General features: G+C 42.1%; 3 protein-coding genes across 5 annotated transcripts in view; all 3 read right to left on the reverse strand.

Moving 5' to 3' along the window:
- The window catches only part of CWF19L1 (CWF19 like cell cycle control factor 1), a 28678-nt gene extending 22534 nt beyond the window's left edge, over nt 1–6144 (reverse strand). For both annotated transcript variants that reach the window (XM_063102623.1, XM_063102624.1), the window contains exons 1-4: nt 6060–6144; nt 2850–2934; nt 1701–1779; nt 1060–1161 (exon numbers count right to left, since the gene is read on the reverse strand). In XM_063102623.1, the coding sequence (XP_062958693.1) occupies nt 1060–1161; nt 1701–1779; nt 2850–2934; nt 6060–6082 (289 nt within the window). In that variant the 5' untranslated portion in view covers nt 6083–6144. The remainder of the gene's footprint in view (nt 1–1059; nt 1162–1700; nt 1780–2849; nt 2935–6059) is intronic.
- Nucleotides 6145–7627: 1483 nt separating this feature from the next.
- Nucleotides 7628–14707, reverse strand: BLOC1S2 (biogenesis of lysosomal organelles complex 1 subunit 2). 2 transcript variants are annotated; one of them, XM_063102976.1, is made up of 5 exons: nt 14631–14707; nt 14154–14270; nt 10723–10842; nt 9913–10017; nt 7628–8405 (listed from the first exon to the last, which is right to left on the reverse strand). In XM_063102976.1, the coding sequence occupies exons 1-5, from the start codon at nt 14683–14685 to the stop codon at nt 8374–8376; spliced, it is 429 nt and encodes a 142-aa protein (XP_062959046.1). In that variant the 5' UTR covers nt 14686–14707; the 3' UTR covers nt 7628–8373. The 2 variants fall into 2 exon arrangements, with proteins under 2 accessions (XP_062959046.1, XP_062959047.1); XM_063102977.1 differs by having other exon boundaries at nt 14579–14647.
- A 1346-nt stretch (nt 14708–16053) lies between these two features.
- PKD2L1 (polycystin 2 like 1, transient receptor potential cation channel) overlaps nt 16054–19169 on the reverse strand; it is a 31885-nt gene continuing 28769 nt past the window's right edge. Inside the window, 5 exon segments of the mRNA XM_063101599.1 lie at nt 16054–16277; nt 16717–16798; nt 17460–17583; nt 17827–17945; nt 18677–18803. Of these exon segments, the coding sequence (XP_062957669.1) occupies nt 16054–16277; nt 16717–16798; nt 17460–17583; nt 17827–17945; nt 18677–18803 (676 nt within the window).

Here is a 19169-nt window from a genome sequence, read left to right on the forward strand (position 1 = left end):
TTTTGTCAGCTGGCTGGTATGGGGATCCAAACCCATGACCCTGATGTTACCAGCACCATGGTCTTCCCAGTGAACTAACTGGCCAGCCCCCTTCTAATTATATTTCTTCTTTAAAAATTTGATCCTCTTCTCAGCTTTATTCATAAACTCCCCAAAGTCTACACCCTTTAACATTGATACTTTAGAAAGAACTATCACTTCCAACTATATGTCAGATGTTCTACCAGCACTTAAACCTCAATATCACATGTTTACTATCAAGTTTATTGCTTGCTCCTCCTACTGGATCTCAAAAAATCTGTTTCACAGAAATAACCCAAGTACCCCATCTGCTCTTTCCACTCATGGCACTAAATCCATATGATAAAATTGCTGCCAAATATCTACAGTAGTCTCTTAATACAAATCTAAAATCTGATTTAGATGAGAACTGCCATAGTCAGGCCCACGTTAAGATCTACAACAAAAGGATTTCAAAATGTATATCTCACAACTGTGGTTAAAAACAACAAATAAAAATCCTTTCCTCAATTTTTTGCTTAAAGGAAACCCATATGAGCAAGATGAGACTGATTACATGAGAGCCACAGCCAGATATAGAGACTAAAGGGCAAGATGGACTATGGAGAGGGAAAGCATTTACTGCAAAAGAAATGCAGATGCTTTCTAGAGAAATGAGACCAACAAAGAGGAAATATGAAAAGCAGCGGAGCCATTGAGGAAAAAAATGAGTTGAATGATCCAAGAGGCAGAAGACTGACAAGTGGGGGGAAACAAAAGCAAAATTTGACAGTCCTTTTAAAAATGGCTATTGAAAAACCACTGAAAGCAATACAGAGAGGTGTGGAAGGAACAACTTTAACCTGGAATTGAAGAAAAAGAACCTTGAATTGGAAAAAGACAAAGGGAGTAAAAATCCCAAGGATCAGCACTAAAAACTTCCAACCCCCATTCTCTCAGGCAGTAATGGGAGAAGAATCCAGCCAAAAATTTCCTAGGAGACTAATTCCTGAGAACACTTTATTATGTGCATAACAAACACAAAAAATATCAACTTACCTAGATAAGTAATATTTTCAGCTAATTCACACCCATCAGCATCTCGGAAATGTTTTACTGTTTCCTGGTTATTGGCACCAAGCACATATGTTTGAATAGGAGCTAGTGAGGGAAATAGACATGACACCATATCGTTACCAGATTTGCTTTGGAACTTGAGAAATACTTTCCCATAGGAAAAAATACTTAAAGCAAAACTAAAGAGTCTGTGCATTCCCCTCACAGCAATCTTAAATGTGGAACATGCTCACCACTAAGGATATCCTACACCCAACTTTGTGGTTTAACTATTAAATGGTGTCACTAAGCCGATGAAGTGACATCTTAAAGAGAATAGTCAATGTATAATGAAGCAAACACAGACCCTAAAGAGCTTAATAAAAAATACTAGAACTGGACTAAAGAAAGGACACATATGGTTGTATTTATTCAGCTCCTGGCAACCTAGAAGAGAATTATTTTTCTGAAATTAAATTGAACCAAAATCAAAATGTGAACATGTAGATTATACACAAGCATTCTTTCCAGCTCAATGCAGAGCTCAAATGGGAAATTCTTTAATAACTAACATGTGAAAAGCAATCCAGCAAGAACTTGAAACTTTGTAAGAAATCATATGTTAAATAAAATAATTTTTATACCTTTCTTGATGCCAGTCTTATACTCCTCCCAATCAGCAACTGGGGTGGAACCAAAGAAATTTCCTACACACAACAGCAGCTAAAATGAGTTTTTTAAACAGATATATGAGGTTTTTAAATATAAGACAGTACATAATTGATAGTAACAGTAGCTAATTATCCTACTTAATAGTATCAAACCATTATTCTTAACCAATTTCCAGAATTTCAACACACAATTCTTTAACAGCAATTCTATCGGGCCGAGCCCGTGGCGCACTCGGGAGAGTGCTGCACTGGGAGTGCGGCGCCGCGGGTTCAGATCCTATATAGGAATGGCCGGTGCACTCACTGGCTGAGTGCCGGTCATGAAAAAGACCAAAAAAAACCAGCAATTCTATGATTCTATGAATTATTAAATTTTGGCACACTGGCTGTCAAATTCAAGTTGGGGATGGAGAATAGAGTCAGGGAACTGAACTTGCGAAAGAAGTCAGAATTCAAGTGCTTCTCAACTAATCCTAGTCCCACTCTGCCACTCCATAATTCTTTCCACCATCCTTCTCCTTCCTTGGAGTATATAGTGATGGGGAAATAGACCTTTAAAGAATCCCTCTATGAAATACAAAACCTAAAATATTAGATACCTGGAAGATTCAGGGCATTAAAAACACATTTCCTGTTATCTTTACTCAACTTTTAACCCAACGAACAAAATATCCCTACACCTAGAATGCTCTTCTGTATTCTAGAAGTTTACAGTCTAGCTGGCAACAATACATAACATTTATATAGGGTTCTCTAGTTTGTGAAGCATTTGAACATATGGTATCTGATTTGGTCCATGCCATACACTCAGGAAATAGATTTGTGTTTCCCAAACCCAGGGGTCAGAAGTACCTAGGGAGGTTTTGCTGGTCTGTTTTTGGTTTTCTGTACAATAATAAAGTAGTAAGATTCAAATTCAAAGGTATAAAAAGTCTACAGTAAATAGGTCTCCCTCCCCCAAACAACTGCAGGTACCGAGATCCTATGCACACAAAAGGAATTCAGTCTAACAAAAATGAAGAGTGTGTGCTCAATCAAGAAATTAATAAAGGAGTTCAAACTTAATTTTAGTATGTTTAGCTACAATGGTAAAACTAAATTCAGTAAAAAGAAATGTCTTACATCAAAGTTTCCACTTTTCTTCTGAATTGCTCGAACTCTATTGAATAAAACATCAAACTTTCCTTCAACATCTCCACAAGCCAAACTGCAAACAAGCGATAAAGATTATGGCAATTCAGGAAACACAAATTGGACTTCCAGGTTTGGTATATGCTAGTCTTCTGGAGTAGATAGATGTGTGACTTGGTTTCTCTGCAGTTACCTTGTGAGGTTCAGTGCATGTAAACTATTACTGACCATTTAACTCGCCAAATCTAAAATTTAGCTTATCATTTCCTTCACAATTGAGCCAGCTTCTTTTCATTCTTAAGTTTTACAGATGGGTGTATCACCAACTTGGTCATAAAGAGTCAAAAATGCCCCCCAGTTACCAAGTCCTACCAATCCCTTTTTCCAAACATCTTTTATATTCATTCTCTCCTTTTTATATCTACTGACTCTATTTTAGTACAGGGCTTTAATCATTCATTCAATAATATGTACTGGACACCTACAAATGCTAAGTGCAATATGCCAAATACTATGCTAAGAACACCTTAGGAATACAAAGAGGAGGAAGACTCAGTTCAAGCCTCAAAGAGTTTACAATCAGGAAAGGAAAGATAATTCAATCATTATAAATTTATACTTAACAGGCTATAATAGAAGATAAGTATAAAGTCTTATGGGGCCGGCCCGTGGCTCACTCGGGAGAGTACGGTGCTGATAACACCAAGGCCCCGGGTTCGGATCCCATATACGGATGGCCGGTTTGCTCACTGGCTGAGCGTGGTGCTCACAACACCAAGTCAAGGGTTAAGATCCCCTTACCGGTCATCTTTTAAAAAAAAAAAAATATATATATATATATATATATATATATATATAAAGTCTTATGGAGCAGGACGTAGAAAATGGCAAGAACTGAGATCGGTAAGGTAGACTGGCCCTATATATATATATATATATATATAAAGTCTTATGGAGCAGGACGTAGAAAATGGCAAGAACTGAGATCGGTAAGGTAGACTGGCCCTAAGTTGTGAAGTGACTTGTTCTATCATCTCATTTCTGAGATTTTCAAATTCTGACTTACATAGTTTTCCACTTTTCATATCATTTTCTTAATGTCTTTTAACTCACTTTGAAATATTAGAGTTCTTATTGTCTTTTCAGTTATGTCTTTCTGGTGTGCTCTTATTGTCCACATCATCACTTCTCAGCCATTTGGCTAAGATCAAGTGGACTACTGTCCACATTACTGAATATTTTCAATCAGGATAGTGACATGACATTACCTGCTTTAAAAAGATCGTTTTAGAAATGGTGAAAGATGTTTTGGAGGAATAAGTGATTATAAGCAAAAATTTCAGCAAGAAGGACAATGACTAATGGAGATGGGGAGGAAAGAAACAGATGACAAATTTAGAATTTGAACACAACTACAGTGAGGAAGTAGGATGGGAAAGCAGATGGGAAGTAGGATGAGGAAGAAGTGGGAATGGGGGATAACTGCAAGCAACTGAGACATGGCAGAGGCAGAATCAGAGAGAAATATGATGAATCTGGTACTGGATACAAAGTAAAGAATACACTTATGTTTCCCCTAAAGCCCTTTCTTCTTCCTATCCATCCTACATAAAATCATCATTTTAATGTTCTTTCCTCAAAAACATTAAGAGGTTCCCCACTGCCCATAGAACCGTAGCCTTCACAGGTCCTGACCTGTCTTTCCAGTGCTTTCTCCTAGTTTCCCTAACTGAAACCTTCCCTACTGTCAACTTGATCATCCTCTCCCTCTGCCATTCCCTGAGACTGTTACCTCTCCTAACAGTCCCGTCCTACTCCGAGTCTAACTTTTTCCCATCCTTCAAGGCCTAGCACATCTCTGAAGCCTTCCTGGCCAGCTCAGAAAGTTACTCCCTTCTCAAAACCTCAGAAACCCATATAGCATTTCAGAGCAAGCTCTGTCATAACCTATTAAGCATTTTTATTTATCTTCCGAGCACCACCTCTTCTAGAAAGACTTCCTGTCCCTATCAGTTATCAATTCCTGGTGCTCCCACAGGATCCTGCACTTCTATCACAGCAGTTGTGACATGGAATTATAATTGTTTCTGGGAGATCCATTGCCCAATTAGTACATCACAAGGTGCCTCAAAAGTCATATCTCCTCATCTGGGCCCTTTTTCCAGTGTTCCCTATCTCTTTGAAAAAAGATAAAAATCTATGGTGTAACAGTGCGAGCTCCTTCTCACTCACAAACAAACCATCACCAAGCCCTATTGATTTCACCTCCTTAATAAACCTTGATCCCTAAACTTCTCCTCTACTATCATTCTACCTAATCCTAGCTATTCTCTACTTTGGCTCTGATTTGTTCTCCACATTGTAGCCAAACAAAAATTTGATCACACCAAGGCATTCATATAAACATTTCAATGACTATTTTGAGATTAAAGACAAACATATTTACCAGGGCTCAACCCTCATTTTCTTGGGGAAGCCTTCCCTGATTCCTCCCATGAAGCCAAATAACCCTATTATACACTCTCCCGGAACCGTGAACCTTTTCTTCCTGACGTATGCCACTATCATAATACATTAATCTAGATTATTTGATTAATAACTGTCCCCCTAGACAATAAGCTCCATTAAGGCAGGAACTTCATCTGTGTAAGGCCTAGCACAGGTCCTGGCATACCTCAGTTGTTCAATAAATACTTGATGAATGAACGAATGAAGTTCTCTATTCACTATCCCGCGGCTCCTCCTTCCTCAAAAAAGTAAGCCAGGGTAGGGGCCCGCTCTATCTATCTATCTATCTATCTACCTACTATCTATCTATCTATCATCTATCTATCTATCCTATCCTATCCACCACTGCCCAGGGCCCATCGGTGGGCTCGATGTCTAGAAGTATTTGTTTAACAAATAAATGGCGTCAGAGAAGAAATGATGGGGAAATGTTGTGTCAGAGGCCAGGACGGCCTAAAATGGAGGAAGCCTGACTCTGGAACCTTCCGCTTCTCTCAACGACTGTCACCGAGAGTCCCCCCTCGGAAGCCAAAACGCCCCGGAAGAAAGCCCAGCCCAAGCTAGGCTAAAAGATGACCGAGCTCCCCAGCAGCCTCCCTCCCACCCCCCGGCTTTTCCTTCTCCCTTCCTCTCATGAGAAAGACCCCCGCCAGTCTCTACACACACAGAGGTTTCCAATTCAGGGTCACTCACAGGCGCAGCGGTTTCTGAGCCATCGGGCCCAATAGCCTGGGTTAGCGCGACCACCTAAAACTGAGAAACCGAACCAGCGCTCCTCGAAATAAATGCGAGCGCACTACAATAATACGTCAGCGTACCCCAGCCAATGGGGAGTCAGTTATCTACGGAGAGCGCCGAGGGTCATAAACCTCACGCAGGTGGTTTCGCCTCAGGGAGAAGCCAAGAAGGAAGAAGAAATGACCGAAAGGACTCCAGTTATGATTTATTTAGGAGCAACTGAAGTTAGCGAGCTGCTAGAAAGTTCCCTGAACAATATTTGGCCATAATCTAACCTAGTCTAGTGGGCAAGACAGACCCCCCTCCAACCACGCTTTTTGTAAGTTTTTAACCTATCAAAAAGTTAATAGCCATGACCTAGATACAGTGTCATCATGTTGCCAGATTTGCTTGCACGCTTTCTCTCAAGGTGCCCTAGCACTTTAATTTTCACTGAATCATTTGAAAGCAAAATGCAGACCTCAGTAATACCTCAGCATGCATGTCCCCAAAATAAGGAACATCATCCTACATAACCATACCATTAAAGCACCTAAGAAAATTAGCAATAACTCAATAACACCTAATATACATCTACATTTCAAATTCTCCATTTGTCTCCTCAAACTGATTTTACACCTGCAGTTCGTTTTCATCCAGGATCCAGTCAAGTTTCATAATTGCATTTGGTTCTATTTCTAGTCTCTTTTAATCTACAAAAGGCCACCTCCCTTTTTGGTTTGTTTTTCATGACATTGACTTCTTTGAAGAATTCAGGCAAGTTGGTAGGAGACACGGTGTATGAGGAAATGGAAACAAAGGGGAGAGTTCCTGACAATTGAGGGGCAGAGAAGATTCATCAAGGGCACCCAAGTTATTGAAACTTAACTAAAACAAGAGCCGGCCCATGGCTCACTTGGGAGAGGGTGGTGCTGAAAACACCAAGGCCACATGTTCAGATCTCTATATAGGGATGGCTGGTTAGCTCACTTTGGAGAGCATTGTGCTGACAAAACCAAGTCAAGGGTTAACATCATCTTTACCAGTCATCTTTAAAAAAAAAATTAACTAAAACATAAAATAAGTAAAGGAAGAACCACAAAGTTCTCTTTTCTCCCCAACTTCTGTAGTGCTTTTTGCCTCATAAATATATATGGATGCCCCTGCTTTGCTGCCACATTGAGCATGCATTTTTTTTTTCTACTTTTTGGGTAACACAGCACTGCCCAGGAGTGGCACTAAAGACAGAATCTTGAAGAAGAGTATAAGTTTGCTAAACACGGACAAGTAATAATTCCAGGAAGAGGAAACTACAGGAAGGTATGAAAACTTACCCATGGAATTCTATATTATCTTTGCAACTTGCCTGTACATCTAAATCTCTTCTAAAATACAAAGCTTATGAAAAGAAAACTCATCTGGGAATTTAAGATAGCTGAAGATAGCTGAACACAGTGTATGAGTAACAGGAAATGAAATTGATGTCTTTAGCATGAAAAGAAGGTCCCCAGGAACCCCCCTGATTCCAGATACAAGTAGGAAGATAGTTTATAAAACGCTTTATTTTATGAGTGGCAGCCCCTACCTCCCCACCCAGCACACATACACATCTTGTCTTTGTCTTTATCACATTTCCAAAAGGGAGCACATGCCAAGATCCCATTCCACCCCCAACATTTGACTCACTTATAAAAGAGACAAGAGGGGCCCGTCCTAGACACCAAGCTGTAAAAACACTCCTTTCACTATTTCTGCTCAGTCTGAAGACTCAGACTGAAATTATTTTAAGATTTTCTGTTATTGCAATATTATGGAGAAGTAAATTACTGACATTCACAAGGTAATAATGGCAAAAAACAAATTTGTTTTGTTTTACTTTTTAAATTTAGAATCATTAATAGAAAAAAACAACCATTTACACAGTAACTCAAAAACCAGCCATTTAAGAAAATAATGTAGTAATCAACCACTTCCAGAGAAAATAAGTCCTCTCATTTGATTCTACTGGCAAGCCCAGGTTTATCCTGAACTTTGAGTTTCTGTCCTGAATGGATAATGAAGCATTCAAGTAAAAGGTAAGGAGTTATAAGTGTAAGTTTCTGAGGAATACTGCCTCAAAGGAGATTCAGATAGCCACAGTCCTCCAGTTTACTCCAATGTTGGGATGTTCCTGGGATGACCATCATAGTGTCCTTGCAAGGAGTTTTGACAATTCATCAGCCTCAGGATTCAGGTCTTATAAAACATTCTTCCACATTAAAAAAGACTTTGTCCCATAGAAATAAGTTTTTCATCGTTTCTCCAGCTTCTTGTACTTGGCTTCTGCAGGAGGAGAGCGGGTGGAAGAGTTACATACTTTTAAACTGGCTCTTACAAAGACACTTTTTAGTTAGCATTTCCAGGCAAATTCAAAAATGCCTATTATGGCTCTTGAGTCACTCTCTCTTGCTCAAGCCTGCTCCATCCTCTCCAGAGTATACTCTCACTTTGCTAAATAAAACTGCTCTTTGCTTTTCAAAACAAACAAACAAACAAACAAACAAAAATGCCTATAACATTTTTTAAAAATCTATTAGCTTCAATCTCATCATCTGCCCAAATACTCAGATCTTCGATCTGCACAACTTGAAATAAGGAGTCAAACACACTCATCAAGAATTGGGAATCCGACATAAGTTCACTAAGTTCTAACCCTGTCAATAGCACCTGCTTAGACGGCTCCACCAGGATTAAGCAGACCTACTAGCACATGACCCATCAGGAGCCTTACTAAGCACAGGAAACTGCCTCTCCAGGCACTGTCCCAGGTACCCTCAGTTACCAGACCGGAACTCTCAGGAAGTATAAATGTATATTTCCTCTTTTACATTCTTATCCTTACACCTCACTCCAGAAGAGCAATTTTGAAAGATACAGAGAAGGGCTGGCCAGTTAACTCAGTTGGTTACAGCACAGTGCTGATAACACCTGGAGTTCGATCCCTGCACCAGACAGCCACAAAAAAAAAAAAAGAAAGAAAGAAAGATACAGAGATTTAAAAGTCCATCACACAAGCTCTTACTGTGACAGATTCCCTTTTTCTTTTAAAACCTCAAAAACACCTGGTAAAATGCCTTCTGCATGGTAAGGTTCACAGTAACCATTTAATAAATGTAACTGTAGACAATGAAACTGATTGTTGATCACCATCCATGTCAAATCTCAGCCTGCTACAAACCACTCTGTTGAAGTAGTCAACAATTGTCAATGATAAAAACAAAATAATCTGTAAGTGTTATCTAGGAAAAAAGCAAATTCATTATTTTTAACCATGGATATAAGAGCCAGAGCCAGTTAGCAAACCATCAACACTAAAAATATTAGTATCTTTCTTAAAGGAAAAGTAACCCTTCAAGAAAATTCTTGATTGACTATTCTGCTTTTTAAGACATACATATCTACATTATCAAAGATGATCTGGCCTGCTAGATCACAACTAAGAGCTCAGCTTTTAATCGAACAGAATTGCTCTTACATGTACTGGTATTGTAGTCCTTAAGCAAGTTCCTTAACCCCTTAAACCACATTTTCCTCCTCTAAAGAATGGGAATAAAAATCACGTATAGATTACTGGGAAGATAAAAAACATAATACATGTAAAGCACTAAGAACAGTTAAGTACTCAGGAAATGTTGTTTTAGTCTATAATAATAATAAATTACTCAGTAGGTTTTTGTGAAGATTAACAGATCATTGTAGCTACAGCATAAATGTTAACTATTATGCTAGTTAGTGACATACTGGCCAGGGGTACTCTTTATTAAGTCAAAACAAAAATAAAAATGGTTACCCAGTTTTTTTGAATATGCATCCAACTTGTAGGCTGCCTGCTCAAGAGCTGCTACCTGCTCCTCAATTACACTGATCTGATCCAGATAAGGCTGTAGTTCAGCATCTTTAAAAACAAAAACAAACTGCATTTTTTCATATGGCATCAACAAGAAGTATAGAAAAAGCGGAAAAGTGAGAATACTAGTGTCTCCCCAGATGTGCCTAAGACAGAATAGGTGGGGAGACATGATTCTGATCACTAGTAGGGCAGAGGCTTTAGAAGACAGTAGCTAGCTGATCAGGTACGACTGTGACCTAGACAAAGTAAGTCTCTCTCATCTAATTTTCCTTTCTTTTTAATCTCCTGGTCCTCAACAATTATTCCATTACTGATTCTGTTTTTTGAGTATTCAAATACCAAGAAAGAGTGCCCTTAAAGACAAGGAATACAAATATAAGTCAATGAAAAAAATATATTTCACCACTGTGAATTAGCTTTTTCCATTTATAGACTTTCCAGTTTTCCGTATAGAGTAGTCCTTTATGGATTTCAATGTTAAATCAATTCCCTAGAATTTGGCCACCCCTCCTCTCCCCACTTCCTTTCCAGAAATAAACTGATAAAATAAAGATTTGGAAGTAGAAATAACCATACCACCAAAGCATGCTAATTCTCAGAATGGAAGAAATTCACCTTAACTTTGTAATTCATTTTTAGAAAATGAATCCCCAGAAGACAAGGATGTCATGTTCCCTTCCCTTCTCCATGGTCCTAAGCACAAAAGAACATTAAATACAAACATGTTTAATTATAAAAAATATTACTTACACTTCTGGTTTAAGTCCTTTAAGTTTCTGCTAATGTTTATAGCAATATCTTTCATTTCAAGATACTTCAAGCTGGTTAGTTTATTCATATTTTCCAGGAGCTTATAGTCTTCACTGGTGGCTTTAAAGTAAACAGAAAATGTGATACCTTTAAAAATTGTTTTAGATCATTAAAATGTGAACTTTTTCCAAATTGTAGTTCAGGGCAGTACCTAGGGAATGTCAAAGGAGCAGGCCACTTATGTATGATATTTATACTCAGCCTGTGTACTCTGAATGTCTAAGTAGAAACTCAGGCCACAATCAAAAAACTATTTAAACCAAACAAGATCAGAAGGTTCAGGACCACGGTTAGAAAAGGAAATAATAAACTTATGTCCTAAGAAAAGGGAGGTGAAATAGTCTTGGTACTTCCACAGCATGAATACATGTAATTTGGGGAAATGCATCATAATATATCTATATCCTATCAACTAGGACCTCACCACTTTTTATTAACTCATTTATTACTGTGTTGATCCTACATTGCATTTTGTGCAGTGACTTTTCCAAACCACCTGTCTGCTTCTCATATCCTCTATTCTCTTCATTCCCACCCAGAGCAAACGGCCACTACTCCAATATTCCTGAAAGCCAAGCCCACTAACATAAGCTGTTTCAACCTCTCTAACTTACTTCTAAACTTCTTCCTTAATACCTTAATATCTTTCGCAAGAGGCAGAAAAGTATTCCTATTTTTGCCAAGACAGCTCCTCCTCTTGTATTCTTGGTCCCAAATCCTTCTACCTCTTCAAGGCCCCTCTTCAATGATGTTTCACTTGCATTTCCAAACTCTCCCTCCATTCTGGCACCTTCTTCTCTATCTAGAAATATATTCAGGTTTCCTCCAGCTCAAAACTACTCCCTCTATTCTGCTACACCTATATCATTGGCTCAGTAAAGCAAAGGAGCTTCACCGCCAAGCAATTTTAAATAGTAGCTAACACTCACTACTTCCTCTTCCTCACCATTCACTTTCATAAACTCTTGCAGTCTGGCCTCTGCCCCCACCATCCAGAGAACTTACATGCTCCAAGGTCATCAGTGCCCTCCTAACCACCAAATCCATGGCATTTTCTCAGTTTCTTATCCTCCTAAACCTCTCCATTGTCTCGGACACTACTGATCTCCCTCTCTTTATGAAATGCTCATTTCTCTTGGCTGATATAGCATTGTACTACATATTTTCTAATCTCTTTCTTACTGCTCTTCCTAGGTTTCTATATCAGATCCTTTCTCATGCAACCCCCTTAACTATCAGTTCTCAGCTTTTTCTCAGCTGTGACACATAACTGATGTTTACATAGGTGGCATATTCCCATGAGCATTCCCAGGGTTATGCTAGCTTCCCCTCAAATTCAAAAAAGCATTTGTTCATGGGGACAGGGGGCAGGGGGAGTGGTGGACTAACAGGTACAAAACTATGCTATCTACCCTAAGCGAATCATTGTGCAGTACATGCATTTATTTTAACAACATACTGTACCCCACAAATATGTACGATATTAAATATCTTGAATTTAAACAAAAAAAATTACTGCAAGTAAGAATGACAATCATAGGGAAATAAAGATCTGCTTAAAATTAATTTTATAACAAATAAATCATTTGGAAACCTAGATACTTTAAATACTGTTATTAAAAACAAATTAATTGCCCCATACAGGCATTCCCCGAGATTTCAGTCTAGGCCCTCTTACCTACCTCTAAGCTCTTCCTTGGCGATCTCATCCTGCACAGCCTCCAATCACACTGCTATGCACGTGACTCCCAAATCTGTTTCTCCTGCTCTGATCAGTCTCTGAGCTCTGGACTCACATGTATAAGTCACTTGAGTGTCCTAGTAATATCTACAAACAGCCAAGCTAAAACTGAAAACATTATTTTCACACCAAATATGATTCCTCTTTCTAGTTTCCCTATGCTGGTTGATGGCACCACCTAGGCTTAAAACCTCAGACACGTCTTAGGCAGCTCCCATCCCTCAATACTCACTTCAAAAAGTCCTATAAAGTCTACTTCTGTAAAGTTCTTGCACCCATGCTTTCCTTTCCATTCCTTTCACCATCACTCTGCCTCAGACCATCATTACTTTTTATCTGAACTACTGGTCATCCTGTCTCTAGTTTTTCTCCCCCATATCTGTACTCTCACTGCTATCAAATTAATCTTCCAAGGGTCACACACTCAAATACCTGGAAGCCAGAAAGATAATATAAATGAATAAAGCAAGCCATGTGTTTGCATGTTAAACACATAAGAAAATTATTCACTTCCACAAAGAAATATGCTTCCTCCCACTTCTTAGAATATGTGATACTCTTAACCTATCATTTACTTTACCAGTTAAACCATTTCTGTACCACTACTAATTAAAACAACAGTATGAGAACGGTGATACAGTAGGTCTCAGTAAAGAGGAGAAAAGAGGAAGTGGTGGGGACAAACTGAACAGCATTACTCCTTTTAAAGGAGGCAGCTGCTCAGCTCTAGCAAACTATAGCCCCACAAGAATGGGGGACTAGTATTGCCAAATCTTTGGAATTTTTAAAGAGAAGCCAGAAATCTAGATTTTGTTACTTGGTTTCTCTTCTCAAAAACAAACAAACAAATAATCAGGCTGATAATTAAAGACTGACAACCCCTCCTGTTAATGCATCAAGCATTTTCTCATAGATTCTGGTTCACAAATTTAGCTCACAGCAATTCCTGGGGAAGTGAAAGAATAGAACAAATGCTTATGAGAGGCTACTTTAGACCAGACTCGCTTCCTGACCTTCCTCCACCATAGGTTATGTGTCCACCTAGAAACACACAACACAACACAATCGTGTCCCAAAGGGTGGGTCACCAAATCCTCAGACCAACCTAATAGGTCCCTAAATCTGCAGGTCACTCCCGATTTCCCAGTTTCATTTCTCTTTACCCCCGTAAACACATCTTCTGCTTTAGCCAAGTAAACTGCTTGCTTATACCACCTCACTCACTACGGTATCATTTCCCGCTTTTCCACCAATCATTCCCTTCAGGAGCCTGCTCAAAATACACCTCCCCCAAGGAAGCACTTCTTCATTAATGTTACCAGATACCAATTTTTTTTTTCTGCCTTCTCATCGTTAGTCTACACTACAAAGGCTTGCAGAGTTGCATTAATTACTGTATTCTTAATGTTTCTGAAAGCGTTTCATGAACTCTTCGTGAAAGGAATAGACCTTTTCCCCTCGCATTCACGACCTCCCCAAACTTCCAAAAGGCCTGTCTCAGGGCAAGTGGGGTCGGGTCGGGAGCCGCAGATTGATGCTGCTAAAGCACCTCCCAGGTCTCCCGGGGCCAAACCACAGTTCCCGCGACTGGTGCAGAGCACTACCCGAATCCACCCAGACCCCGCCTTACCCGTCAGCTCCCCAGTCAGGTAAGTGGCCATTTTGGAGAACATGTCCCGGCAGAGCTCAGTGATGTCTGCCTCGGCGGGCTCCTTTGCTTCCTCAGCTGTCTCCACCGCGGCATCGTCTGGGCCAAGGGAGAATAAGTAAGCGTCCTGCCCTACACCCGATCCTTATCCAGCTGATCCCCCCACCTGTCCTCATTCGATCATGTCGGCTCTAGTCTCCATCTGCCATAATTTCTCTGTCCTTGCCCACCTGACACAATTCTTCTCTCTTGCACCGCCCCTCCCTCATACCCGATCCTCGGGCCAAACCACCTCAGTCTTTCTGACAGGACACTCGCGCTCACATAGACAGGTGCATCCCTCCGACCTGCCCGCTCCTGCCAGCTGAGCCAACCATACACTCGGCCCCGCCATCCCGGGTCCCTACCCGGAGCCCCAGGTCCCCCGCCGGGCACTTCATCCCCATCCACTCCGGGTACCTCGAGAGGGCTCCTCACGTCGGGTGGCCGGGACACCCTCTGCAGCCGCCGCCATGCCGGTCCCTGCGCCGCTTCCGGCTCTGGGGCTTCTGCGCATGCGCACCGGGCGCGCCCTCCCGCGTGCGCCGCCCTGCAGTCCTGCGCCTCTCGCCTGTCTTGCCGCAGATGACTTACAAAAAGTGTAAGCACAAAGCCAAAATGGAAAATGAAATAGGCTAACGTGAATCGATCCGCTGCTGAGTCGCGACATCTGGGACTTAGGACGCCCTCCTCCCTGCAGCCACACCCTGGAGGCGTCACTCGTCTTGTACGACCCACGACCCATCGAAAACCACCTAAGTCACTAGAAATAGGTTGCCTCTTCCCCAGACACGCTGCACGCTGGTTGGTGTTAGTTACCAAAAGATTGCTCAGGGAATCCATGCTTTTGCAGGTTGTCTCATACAGGCTTTGGGAAACCTTCAGGCATTGATCCCTGATCCTAAATACTCTCCCTCCCAGTGTCCTGAATTAACACCAATTCATTGGTGCCTATTTCTTAAGCTGCAGGCCTGCACCTACTTCTCTTCAGTTGATACAGCCTTTCTGGAAGGAAGTTTAAATGTAACTTTTTTAGGGCTGAGGCCACACTTTGGTTATCTTAATTGCACAGAGCTGTTTCACAAGTCTCCTAGGTGTGTAGAGTACTTAATGGGATGGGAGAACGTGAGTGGGTGAAGGGAATGGATGAGAAAAAGTGACTGGGGAGCAATGGAAAGTGAAAAATGAAGAAGGAGTAAAGGTCACAGGAGAAGGGAGAGGAGATATACAGTAGGACTCAGGATGCAGGATCCTGGACACTCAAAATCTTGGTGTAGGAGTTTCTTGTCTTATCCCTGGTTTTCCTCCATCTGAACCCTCTCACACACACCCCACACCCTTACATGTGTACACACACACACACACACACACACACACACACACACACACACACACCCAGCCCTCTAACCCGACTCCGCCTACTCTGAGGACTGGGTCTCCCTGAGTCACTTGTCTCCATTCTTCCTTATGGTACAATCGTGGTGCTGACCATTTCAAACCCATTCCTACATGCCAGAAGTTCTTATTTCAGGACTTCTGGGGCAGTCCAGCTCCTTCACACTGTCACTGCCCCCACTCTATACCACCTAAAGTGTATGAATCTACCTCAACCCAAGCACATAGATGGCTCACAATTCCAGCCTCTCTTCTTTCCTCTATAATCCCAGAAGCAAATACAAAGTCTTGGTTTTCCTAAGGAGTTTTATTGATAGTCACCAGGGAAACCCACATTGTCCTGTGGAAGAATAGAGTCAGAGCCCACCACATATTAGTCCAAAGATCTCTGGATTGTAAGGTCATTTCCTTGCCTGATTTACTTTGGTCTCCATTTTCATCTCCTGGTTTATAGCACCCTCAGTTCCCAGTGTTCAGTGGAATGCCAGGAGGCAGACTCCTCCAAAAGAGTCTTTCTTCTTAGACTTTGCTCTGGGAGGGTGTCACTGTAACTCCTCTGCAACACTAGAATCTCACCATTTGAGAGTCACCTCTCCTCTAAGACTTCCCCTTCTCTTTTACAGGAAAATTCTATGAGGCAAGATGAGAAACCCATGGGTGCTAGCAGCATATCTTTAGATACACAAAGGATAAGGATAAGATTAACTGGCAAGTATGAAGACATCTAGACATTGCCTATTCTCTTGGCTTCTACCTTTTTCACACATCGTGGCTATCCATGATAGCCACTGGAGAGTCATTACCCTCCCTTCCTTTATCCTATTTGTTATTGACATTTTTTATGACCACAGTAGAGCTAAGTGGACGGGGAGTAAGAAGCACAGGCAATGTTATTTCACAGGGCTATGTGGCTACACACAGAAACACTGAGTCACGAGCCTAAGCATGATGCCTAGCTACACATGGAAACATTGGCTCAAAAGGCTAGAGGCAGGGTGGGACTCGGCAGCAGCCATGATGGGGCCTGCTGCTCTAAAAGTGGAGGGCATGTGGAGAGGAGGCAAAGAGAGAGGAGCCTGCTGTCTGATGCTTTAGGACCCCTCCCCCACACTCTCCTGTCCACCCTGAACTCCCCAGAGAACTGAAGTCACAGCTGGGACTGGCTGCAGGTGTTCCCAAATGGCTTGTTCCTCCTGTTGGAAGAAAAAGGGATAGGTCATTTAAAGGAGTTGTATCCCACTTTCCCTTTCCCTGAATATAATTCTAGAGAAGCCAGACTGCTATACACTGAATATTTGTGTCCCCCCCAAATTTATATGTTGAAATCCTAACTCCCAATGTGATGGTGTTAGGAGGTGGGACCTTTGATGGGTAATAAGGTCATGAGTGTGGAGCCCTCATGAATGGGATAAATGCCCTCATGAAAGAGAGTTCCTTTGCCCCTTCCACCATGTGAGGACACCGTGAGAAGACAGCTGTCTGTGAACCAGGAGGTGGGCCCTCACCAGATATCAGATTTGCCTTCATCTTAGACTTCCCATCCTCCCAAACTGCGAGAAATAAATTTCTGTTGTTTATAAGTCACCCAGTCTCTGACAGTTTGTTATAGCAGCCCAAATGGATAAAGATAGACCATCTCCTAGAGGCTAAAGCAGCCCTTAGGCCAGGGAAACCAACTTCCAGGCCTTTCCTTCCCCCACTTCTACTAATACACTGACCACAGTGAAGAGGTTTCCCCAGGAGCCTAAAAACATAGTTCTTTCAAGAATGTTCTCTCCCTCCACCCACTGAGTGGAAAGAATGGTAGAGTTCAGCTATGGGGAGCTAAGAGGACCCAGGTGAAGGACCACTCACCATGCTTGGGGAGGGAGCCAGCTGCCCCTTCCTCTCCAGCATCTTCAGCTTTGAGCCCACAGCATCAACCTGGGACACGACTCCTTCCAGGACAGTCTCCAGTTGCAGAACTCTCCTTGTGAGCCTGTACAGGATTTGAGAGAGACCAAGGGAGGAGAAATACGTGTCTGGGGCCCGGGTGCCTACAGAGGCAGGGTAACAGAATGTTGTGTGTCTGGATGGGAACAAGTAAGGAAAGGCTCAGCCTTGTAGGGAGAATTGAACGGGGAGCAGAGGTTCTCCCTGGGCTAGGACAGGGAATTAGAAAGTTGTGGAAGGAAGCTCAGGATAGGAACACAGCCAGCCCTCTGCCTCTGGCTGCACGTACATGTAGAATTCGTCTCCTGAAACCCAGCCTTCTGGTCTGGTAGCCTCCGGGCCCAACTCTCCTGATGGGCTGCTCACAATGGACCGGCCCAGGTTCTCAATCTCAGCCTTGAGGGCCACCTAATCAGGAAGTCATAGGTTAGTGGGGAGAAGATTACTCTGGAAGCCATCGGTTCCTGTTCTATCACCTGCTCTAATGGGCTCTCAGGACCAAGCCTTAGGATCTGGTACTTGCTATTCCCCTTCCCTCCCAGACTCAAGACAATAAGGTCAGGGTGGTGATACTGGATCAACCTCTGGAGAGGGAGTTGCCTCCCAAAGAAATCCAGCCTTTGAAGCCTTGATTAATGAAGTGTTCACTAGAGGCCAACTCCGTGTGGAAGAGGGAGGAACAGTACTGGAATTCTTGGCACTTTCCCTTTTCATCTAGGGATGAAGCAGGCATAGTAGGAGCAGCTGAGGATCAGAGTTTGAAAATCCCAAAGAGACGGCAAGTCCTCAGAGGGAATTGTCAGGGATTCTTGGGCAATTGGTCCTTTTCCCCCAAGACTGTGTTTTGGAGCCATGGTTCTTAATCTTGGCTATGCACTGGAATCACCTGGGGGGTTTTAAAAAGTACTGATATCTGGACCCCATCACCAGAGATTCCTATTTAATTGGTCTAGGGTGTGTGGCCTGAGTATGAGGATTTTGAAAGGCTCCCCAGGGTATTCTAATGTGTAGCAGTTTGAGAATCACTACTCAGGAGAGTTCCTTCCTGCTCATCTATGGGAGGATTTTCAGTTTGGGCCAGGGGGGAAAGGGGAGGTTGTGCAATTTTCCTTACACTGCCTCCCTACCAGCCCACTCACCCTCTCCTCCTCCAGGTCCTGTCGCATTTGTTCCTGCTCTTTCCCATCCAGGATGCGATTCCCATCGCGGTCAAACCGCGTGAAGGCGGCTGTGAGCTCAGTGATCTGATGCTTTGTGTGCCCCAGTCTGAGAAGAAGAGGATGATAAAATGACTCCTGCCCTGTCATGACTGATCTCTTCATTATGGACTCCCCTTCTTTTACCAGACTCTGGCAAGAGTCTTGTTCTCTGGGTCTTGCTTTCTGGGAAAGAAGTTGACCACATGGGAAAGCCAGGATCTCCAATGTCTAGTAACTTTACCCCTAAAAAATCACTTTAATCTATTTTTCTTTCTCTCCTGACTCCTGCTGACTAGATTCAGGTCCTCCTGACCTCGTACAGGGATTATTGCCTCTAAATAACCCACCACCCCCAGCTTCCCCTTCCCTCATCACTCCCGAAATCCATCCTCCATAATACAGCTAGAGTAATTAACCTTTCTAAAGTGCAAGT

This window comes from Cynocephalus volans, chromosome 7 (genome assembly GCF_027409185.1).
Source record: "Cynocephalus volans isolate mCynVol1 chromosome 7, mCynVol1.pri, whole genome shotgun sequence".
NCBI classification, from domain to species: Eukaryota; Metazoa; Chordata; class Mammalia; order Dermoptera; family Cynocephalidae; genus Cynocephalus; species Cynocephalus volans.